Genomic DNA, 9,561 nt, shown 5'->3' with positions numbered 1-9,561 from the left:
GGCAATTTAGCATGGCCAATTCACCTTTGAACTGTGGGAGGAAACCCACGCAGACACTGGGAGAATGTGCAAACTCCACACAGACAGTCACCCGAGGCTGGAATTGAACCTGGGACCCTGGTGCTGTGAGGCAGCAGCACTAACCACCGAACCACCCGCCCTCAAGGGCTTATGCCTGAAACGTTGACTCTCCTGCTCCTTGGATGCTGCTTGACTGGCTGTGCTTTTCCAGCACCACACTCTTCAGCTCTGACACTAGAGAAGGTTCACTTGACTGATATCAGTTCATGAGGGATTTTCTAATGAGGAAATGTTGGGTAGTTTGGGCCTGCACTCATTGGAATATAGAAGAATGAAAGGCGACCGTTTTGAAACAAGATTCTTAGGGAACTTGACAGTGCAGATTGTGAAAAGTTGTTTCACCCTGTGGGAGATTCTAGGACCAAAGGGTGTCATCTCAGAATAAAGGGTCGCATATTCCGAACAGAGATGTGGGGAATTTATTCTCTCAAAGAGTTGTGAATCGGGGAAATTCTTTGCGGCAGGGGACCGTCCAGATTGGATCATTAGATATTTTTAAGGCTGGGAAAAACTGGTTCTTAATTTGTGAGGAAATCAAAGGTGGGAAAGTGGAGTTGAGGCTTGTCAAATCAACCATGATCTCATTGAGAGGCAGAACAGATCTGATGGGCTGAATGTCCGACTCTGCTCGCACCTTCTGAAGATAATTTTGCTCGAGTTCTTCTCTGCCCTGCACCTGGCGATTTGCACTTATCGCTGAAATGATTTTGGGATCCTCTATCGTGAAGACAGAAACGATGCAAGGTCGATTTCAACTCGAATTGGAGTATGAGGACAACATAAAAGACGGAGTCACAAGCTCATCGCTCTTAGAACTTTAATGCTCGTAGATTTTTCTCCCAAATTTTTTTTAGAAAACAAACAAACTACGTTACGACAAAGTCTCGCGATACAATATCTGTCCTCTTCTGGTATAAAATAAGTGAATGCACGACTTTCCAACAAAACCATCAGACAACCAGAGAATAAAGGAAGTCTCTGTGAGGTGGAACCCCCCCCCCCCAATCCCTTTTGAACCCTGATAAGGGGCTGCGTCCATGGTATAAGCAGCAATCGCACAGGTGGTTGACCATAAAACACTGACATGGTAGAGCAGCAATAAGGATGACCCGTGAAGGGGAGAGTCACGTGTAGACAGTTACTGAACATGGCACAGGGCAATTCTGCCCTTCAGCCTGGGGTTGGAGGGGGAGTGAAATAAATAAATAAATATATGTATATTTATATATATAATATATGTACACCAGGGTACAATGCTTATTCAACAACATTCTCAGAGATATTGATACATGTTTCCTTTGTGGCCAGACAATCTTCCACCATTTCCTCCCTTGGCACCCCCATCTGGGGTTAAGGGAAAGGTTGCTTCAGATAAGGCAGCCTCTTGTTCGCTGGTGACTGCATGCCCTTGGTTTCAGCCAACTTGCAAAGTAGTTTCTTTACGTCCTTTGAAGGAAGTGTCTCCAGAACAGAAGAAGCTTCTGTTGTAAACTGATGCATGGCAGTGGAAGAGGCTTGAGACCGAGTTCATTGACTTGGAGGCATGTCACCAAACCCATTGTTGAATCACTCGTCTGCAGTCAAGTGATTCTTGGACACGTATCCACCCTCCCCACTCCCCCATGATTCCTCATATATTTTTCTTCCTTTGCTATTTTATCTTCTTGCATCCTGATATGACCTGAAGCCAAAGCAATAGACACTCAGATAGCAGGTTCCTCCATTTTGGTCAATTCCCTGGACCTCATAAAGGTCTCTTATGGACATGGCATTCAGTAGGTTCGAACCAATAGGCTATGCAAAAATAAAATGTTTCAGGTAAATATTTGAGAGACCAGTTACCCATCAAAACAAGATCAAAATTCTGTACGTTAACTCCCTAGAGCCACTGTGTGCCACTCCTTAAGGAGGAACCTCTCAGGGTGAAAATAGAATTACCCCTGTACAATATTGGGAGCAGGAGGTGGACAGTGGGCGGGATTCAAATGCCTGAACATTCAATTCTTTTCAAGCAATACACACTCAGCATCACAAACCCCAACGTGGACATATGGCCCAGATGTAGCAACAAACTAGAAGTCACTTTTTGGAGGTGAAGGTTTTGTCATTGGCTCTGTATGAGTGCATGTTTCTTTGTATAAGTGCACAGCCCTTTACAGGCCTTGTTCAAGGCCTGCGTTTGACAACAATGGCTGAAAGGCAGGATTAATTTGTTTTACAGCGCCACACCTCACTGTTCTCTGATCAATATAGTCAGGTGGCACTGCATGATTGGAAATGGGACATTTCAGTCACATTGCTAATTTAATTTAGTCTTCCTTCATGTCTCTCTGCTTTTTAGCACAACTTTCAACCCAATGTGTTGGTGAGGCTCCAGGTACCATCTTGGATTTGCTCTTCTTCTAGGCTGGGTTCATTAGCATTAGTTGGGGTGATCAAAGGATTTAATATGTAGCCTCAGTACCTGCATGTTAAGGAGGCAGATGGAACCAAGCCAGAGTTTCTATTCACAGGGTCTGTCTGCATTGGAAGTACACAACTGTGGACTTTATATGACGAACCAACCAGAACAGATTCATGCATGTCCGGTGCTCAGATTAACCTACCGAGTTATTGGGAGCAGAACTGGTGAAAACGTGTCAATGAATGGCATCAAAACAGAGTGAAAAAGAATTGCATTGGGAGTTTGGGTAGGGATTGAAATGAATTTATTAATTCATGGAACATGGGCATCACTGGTAAGACTAGCATTTACTGCAAACTTTGAATGGGTGGTGAGCTGGTTCTTTAACTGCCACAACTCATGTGGTAATTCACTTTTCTGTAGCATTTTCATACGACTGAGCATTTTGCAAGGCTATTTCAGAGAAAAATTTAGAGTCACCCACTTTGCGATGGTGTTTCTAGCCATACATAGGTTAAGCATGGTCAGTTTCCCTCCCTGAAAGACATTCGCAAACCAATTCTTATGGCAACCTTTCGGGGTGACATGGTGGCTCAGTGGTTATCACTGCGGCTTCACAGTGCCAGGGACCCAGGTTTGATTCCAGCCTTGGGTGACTGTGTGTGGAGTTTGCACTTTTTTCCCCATGTTTGGATGCTCCAGTTTCCCCCCACAGACCAAAGATGTGCTGATTCTGTGGGTTAGCTTTGCTAAATTGTCCAGGATTTTCAGACTAGGTGGATTAGCCATGCGAAATGTAGGGATTGGGTGGGATGCTATTTGGAGGGTCAGTGTAGATTTGATGGGCTGAATGGCCTGCTTCTACGCAGTAGGGTCTCCATGATCACCTCTGCTCCTAGCCTTTCATTTCAAATTAAATTGATTTACTGAATTCAAATTTCCAAGTTTTGAGATGTCAACTAACATTTCTTGTCTATCAATTGAGCCTCTGGATTTCAAAGTCAGTGGCATAAAGTGCCTTAAAGAAAATGAACATTGCCAAAAATGCACAGCAGTTCCACATTGTCAAAAGAACGACTCCGCTGGGAGCACATGGTCAGGCTGGAGGTGAGCCGAAAGGGCAGATGGAATGACAAAGATTGGGTAGCCATGACCATACTGTGTATATCTGACTTGGACAATGACCTGAAGAGCCCACAGTGACAAACCACCCCACACCCCTGCAGAAACTCTCGCAAAATTCTCCTTTCCTAAGCTGGGCATGACAGATAGTAATGAGCAAGCGATCAACACAATAATGTCCTCTGCCCACCCACTCTGAATTTTCCCAACTCTTCTCGTGAATGGGTACTATCCCCTTGAATACCCCTTGAATGTCTTCAATCTACCAATAAGTTATACCTACATGTTGCGAAACATCACCAGAGGAAACTCTTTCAATCCAGCTTCAGGACACTTTTATCGCCTTAAAACACACCTCAGGTCAACTGACAAGAAAAATGAAACACCGACATGCCAAGACATAGATTGTTGTCAGCTAAGGCTGTTACAGATCATGGAGCAATGACGATGAAAGGAATTGAGGTGCAGATAAGCCACAAATGAGGAAGGAGGCTCAAGGCCTAGGAGCCTATTTCTATTTACACTGTCCACCCCCCTTGATCTCTCTGTCTGACACCATTCAATCATTGGATTCTAAAGAGTGATTGAAGTAACCTCTGGGAAGAATTAAAGGCTTTACTGATAAGGCATTTTGGCACAAAGTCATAAAAGTCTCGCTGCTCTTGAATTCTGTCCATTGAGTGCACAGGCAAGTGCTATTGGGTAAACTTTCATGCATTCTTCCCTTTGAAATATTTATTCAACTTCCTTTTATCATTTTAAATTTCTTCCTCAATTTCTATCTACAGTTAAACAGTCCGTCATCTGTTGGCCTGCTTTAAAGAATTCCTTCAATATCTCCCCTCCGTTCTCAGGTCCAGTCAGCGACAATTCATTTTCCGATTTTCTACAAACGACCTGGAGCCGGCCTAGAAGATGATCTGCAGCTGTGAAGGGATTTGCTAAGTTCAAAAGTGAGAAATTGTTTTCACTCGTGGCACAGACCGGTAAATCTACCAGCCAGTCATAAATCCGACGATTAATGCAGGACAGAGTGGTGAGAATATGGAACCCATTACCACCGGGAGTAGTCAAGGCAAATAGCATTGATGCACTTAAGGGGAAGCTGGATAAGAACATGGCGGCCAATGATAGGATGATACAGAGGCATATGGGGTTTGAGAAACAGTGATGGGAAAGGGCTTGTGTGGAATGTAAGAGTGAGAATAAACTGAAAAGGTTGAATGACCTCTTTCTGTTCTATATATTCGGGGTGATTTATCCCCTCAAAGTCTTGCATTGTTTAAATTAAGTAGGCCACCTTTTCTGTTGAGAGAACACCACTGAGGATTTCTTGTGAACAATAATTTTGCATTTCTGGAACTCTGAGTAACTTCACATGCAGCCTCTGTGGCACCTCATACAAACTAATTGTGGCACCCTTCTTGTTGTGTGTTGGGACTGTGGTGCAGAAACAGACAGAAGTGTTAACTCCTTGGCTGTGATAGGCCTTTCTGACCTTGCACTGTCCTGCTGACCGACTGGAGTGAAACATTGAATGGATTCATGTCGGAGAGACGGGTGGGCAGCCATCATCGTGTGGAGCCCATATCCCAGAAAGAGCAAAGGAAGAGAGTGACATGACCGGGCCACTGGCTAAGGGGGAGGGGGGTGGTGCAGGAGTGCTGACCCTCTGGTTTGTTGTGTGCGCTGTGGCGTCACTGATGGTACCAACGTTGAGCCCTCCTCACACCCTTTTCGCACATGTCAGTCTGGGAAGCTAACCGTGATACTGGGCATGGCACGCTCAGCTGGTCCATCGGAAAAGCTCAGGCCATGTTCAAAGCCCCAGCTCACCTTGGCTTTGGGTGACAGTCTGTCAAGGAGCCAGTGGGGTAAAAGTAATGTTTCGTTGTCTCCGAGACCAGGAGGACCATTCTGCATTCCAGTCGTTTCTCGGAAAAGCACTCAAGAAGTGGGAATTGGAGATGAGGGTGGGGTTGGGGATGAAGGAGGGAAAAGGACAAATCTCCCAGGTCTGCCTGCTCCTGAGTGCTACCCAGTGTCTGCATTGTTGGGCAGACTTTGATATCCTTCCCTTTAAAACAGTGACTCAACTCCCTCTTAATTTCAACCAAATCCCCCACCACAGCCGCCACTCCCAGTTTCTCGCCGTGCACCTCCAGACCATTCCACCACCCCCCACCAAGCACCCTGGTAATTTCCTCGCTTTGCCTCATGCCGAAGTGCTCCTTTCTCAAACGGTGCTCTCCATCACCCAGTCCGAGCTGGAGTAGACCCCTTTGGTGATCTCGATGTCGTCCTCGTCGTACTGGACGAGCACACCGTTGACCGACAGGCTCCTCTTAGTCCAGATGTTGGTGATCTTCCTGGGGTAGCTGAGGCACTGGCCGGAGGCGAAGTCCCCCATGTCGAAGGAGTGGCTGCGCCGAGCCTTGCCCTCCATGGGCAGCGCCAGCAGCTTGTTGAGGCGTGACTCGCTGCGGCCCAGCAGCGGCTCCTTGTCCGAGTAGCGGGCCAGGGTGGACGCCCGGGAGTCACGGGCCTCCTGCTCATCCTTGCGCTGGCACCGCAGGTCGAGGGAGGCGAAGGCCCCCATGAGGCGGTCGATGTTGTGCCTGCTGGAGGTGGCCCGCCACTTGCGAGAGAGGGTGCTGCTGTCACTGCGGAGGCTGTAGCAGTCCCGGCTGGAGCCCGAAGACGACGATGACGGCGAGGACAGGCTGCTGCGGAGGGAGCCGCAGTTGAACTCCAGCAGCTCGTCACGCCCAGTGGCCTTGGGTGGCTGGAACTGAGGCAGGATCCCGTTGTGGACGGGGAAGGCCGACGCTGCTGCCGCTGCCGTCTGCGAGCACTCATCGCTGACCGCCGCCATCTTGTCCTGGCCGGCGCAAAACTTGTACTTGAGCATCAGGGTGATGATGAAGACCAAGAGCGAGGCCACAATGACGCCCCCAATCACCAGGATCATGGTGCCGCCCAGAAAGTGGCCGTGGAAGGACCTGCACCGATTGTAATCCACTCCGGTGACAAACTGGATACAGCCCACCACATTGGTGGCTGTCAGAGTAGTGGCCGTGTCATCCCATATGGCCAGGACACAGAGATCGTAACCAGAGCCAGACACCAGGTTCTTCACAACAAAGGCCTTATTCGAAGCAGGAATCATCCTGAATGAAAGGACACACAGAGAGAAAACAACAAGAACAGCATTAGCACTGTCAACATTTTGATTCGTAGAGTCATACAGCACAGAAACAGGCCCTTCGGTCCAACCCAGTCCATGTTCCCAAACTAAACTAGCCCCACCTTCGCCCATATCCCTCCAAACCTTTCTTATTTATCTACTTACCTGAATGTTTTTTAAATGTTGTAACTGTACCTGTATCTGCTACTTCCTCTGGCAGCTCATTCCACACATGAACCACCCCTTGTGTAAACAAATTGTCCCTCCTGTCTTTTTAAAATCTTTCTCCTCTCATCCTAAACATGTGCCTTTTGCCCTTGAATTCCTCCATCCTAGGGAAAAGGCACCTGCCATTCACCTTATCTATAACCCCTCATGATTTTATAAACCTCTAAAAGGTCACCCCTCAACTTCCTATGCTCCACTGAAAAGATCCCAGCCTATTCAGCCTCTCCTGTTAACTCAAAACCTCCATTCCTGGCAAATCTCCTCTGAACTCTCTCCAGCTTAATAATATCATCCCTATAAGAGGGTGACCAGAACTGGTCACCGTACTCCAGGAGAGGCCTCAACAATGTCTTGTACAATCTCAACATAACATCCCAACTCAAGGTCTGAGTAATGATGGCAAGCGTGCTAAACGCCTTCTTAACCACTCTATGTATATGTGATGCAAACTTCAAAGAATTATGTACCTGAACTCCTAGGTCTCTGTTCTACAACACTAACCAAGGTCCAACTTTTAAATGTATTAGTCCTGATTCATCTTGACCTCTTCAGATTGCAAAGATAAGTAAGAATTCAAGAGGATACCAACATTCTGCAAAGTGACACGCACAATGGGAGCCAATTTCATTGTAACATTGAAAAGGAGATCAGATAGTTATTTGTGAAGGGCTACTGTGCAGGGTCACGAGGTGCTGGCATGAGAATGGCCTAAGGGAGATGTTCATTGGTTGAATCGTAGGATCAGAGAATTTTACAGTATAGAAGAAGGCCTATTAAGTCCATACCAGCTTCCATAAGAGCTACCCAGCTAGACCCATTCTCCAGCCCTACCTCTGTAAGCCTCGAAACTCATCGTTTTCAAATATATGATCAGTTCTCCTTTGAAACCTCCTGTAGAATCTGCCCTCATCACTCTCTTTGGCAATGCATTCCAAATCCTAACAACTCTCTCAGTAAAGACTGTTAAACCTCCTCTCACTCTTAGCTCTCTAGCTGAAATTCTGAAGCACTAACTAGCGAGCTGGCACAGACATGATGGGACAAATGGCCTCCTCATGTGCTGTAAACATTGCTGTGATACAGTTATTTCCATCACCTCTGCGATTTCTATTCTCATGTTGCTCAGTGTCTTTAGACACATTACATCCAGTCCCTGCTGCCTGATTAACATAAAGTAACATAACTTTCTCCTCTTCAGTTTTAAAACTATGTAACAACTGAATTTCCACCTTTCTCATCATGCCCGAGGCTGTACCTTCCTCCTCAGTGAAAGTCAGATGCAACATATTGGTTTAATCTCACAAACATTGTATCTGCCTCGAAGTGTGAATCCCAATTTTGGTCTCTGAGTAATCTTACTCCGCCTTTTACCACCCTGTATGCAGTGAGAAGGCTTTAGAACTTTATTTAATGTGAGCTGTCGGTCTCCTTTCATGCTCCCTTTGTGCTGCCTTTTGTTTCATCACTGCTCTGAATATTTAGCCTTGTTTTCAATTGTATTTTCCATCTGACAAATGTCATGAGCACACCTTTTCTCCTTTGATCTTGTCCATGCCCAAACTAACTCTTCTCTGAAGGTAACTTCTATTTTTCTGATTCGGAGATGCCGGTGTTGGACTGGGGTGTACAAAGTTAAAAATCACACAACACTCGGTTATAGTCTAACAGGTTTAATTGGAAGCACACTAGCTTTCGGAGCGATGCTCCTTCATCAGGTGATTGTGGAGGGCTCGATCGTAACACAGAATTTATAGCAAAAATTTGCAGTGTGATGTAACTGAAATTATACATTGAAAAATTGATTGTCTGTTAAGCCTTTCATCTGTTAGAATACAGTGATAGTTTCACTTCTTTCATGTGTAAATCACAAAACCCTTTTTTTTAAAGTTGCATTCTCGGGTTAGCTGTTAACAATGGTGATAGCTAGACAATATGTTGGAGGTGTTAACCCCCTGTGTTCTCTGTCTATGACCTGATGTTTAGATTGATTCTAATCTAAAAAGTGAGATGACAGAGTTTTACATAAATTCATGCAGTTTTTGAGCTCAGAGTTCTACATGAATGCATGCACTTTTTGAGCAAAGTGCAATGTAACTCTGCAAGTACAAATTCACCACACAAAATATATGTGTGCATGTGGGTCTTTGTCTTTGTCTGTGTGTGTCTGTCTGTCTGGGGTGGGGATTGTGAGTGTGATAAAGTGTGTGTGTGTGTGAGTGTGTAGTGAGTGCAGAGTGTCTTAAGTCTGTGAGGAGGTACATGTGTGGGAGTGTGTGTGTCTATTAAGGGTGTGTGTGGGTGTCTGTGTGCGCGTCTGTGTGTACCTGTGTCCATGTGTATGTGAGAGTGTGTGTGTGTAGGAATATCTGTGTGTGTTTGTGTGTAGTGCAATGGTGATAACCTGTAATATGACATGAACCCAAGGTCCCAGTTGAGGCCCTCCGTATGGGTACCGAACTTAGCTATCAGCCTCTGCTCGGCCACTTTCCTCTGCTGCCTGTCCCGAAGTCCACCTTGGAGGATGGTCACCCGAAGGTCC

The 9,561-nt window shown here is 46.0% G+C and overlaps 1 protein-coding gene across 3 annotated transcripts in view; it reads right to left on the bottom strand.

Moving 5' to 3' along the window:
• Positions 1–881: 881 nt before the first annotated feature.
• LOC122548503 (leucine-rich repeat and fibronectin type-III domain-containing protein 2) overlaps positions 882–9,561 on the bottom strand; it is a 186,116-nt gene continuing 177,436 nt past the window's right edge. The window contains exons 3-4 of one of the 3 annotated variants that reach the window (XR_006311252.1): positions 3,891–6,777; positions 882–1,875 (exon numbers count right to left, since the gene is read on the bottom strand). Coding sequence is in view for 1 of the 3 variants with exons in the window: in XM_043687243.1 (XP_043543178.1) it covers positions 5,844–6,777 (934 nt within the window). In the remaining 2 variants the exon portion in view is untranslated. The remainder of the gene's footprint in view (positions 1,876–3,890; positions 6,778–9,561) is intronic. The other 2 variants (XR_006311253.1, XM_043687243.1) reach the window with 2 other exon arrangements.

Source organism: Chiloscyllium plagiosum, chromosome 3 (assembly GCF_004010195.1).
Source record: "Chiloscyllium plagiosum isolate BGI_BamShark_2017 chromosome 3, ASM401019v2, whole genome shotgun sequence".
Classification (NCBI taxonomy): domain Eukaryota; kingdom Metazoa; phylum Chordata; class Chondrichthyes; order Orectolobiformes; family Hemiscylliidae; genus Chiloscyllium; species Chiloscyllium plagiosum.
This window is presented reverse-complemented; position numbering and strand designations above follow the sequence as displayed.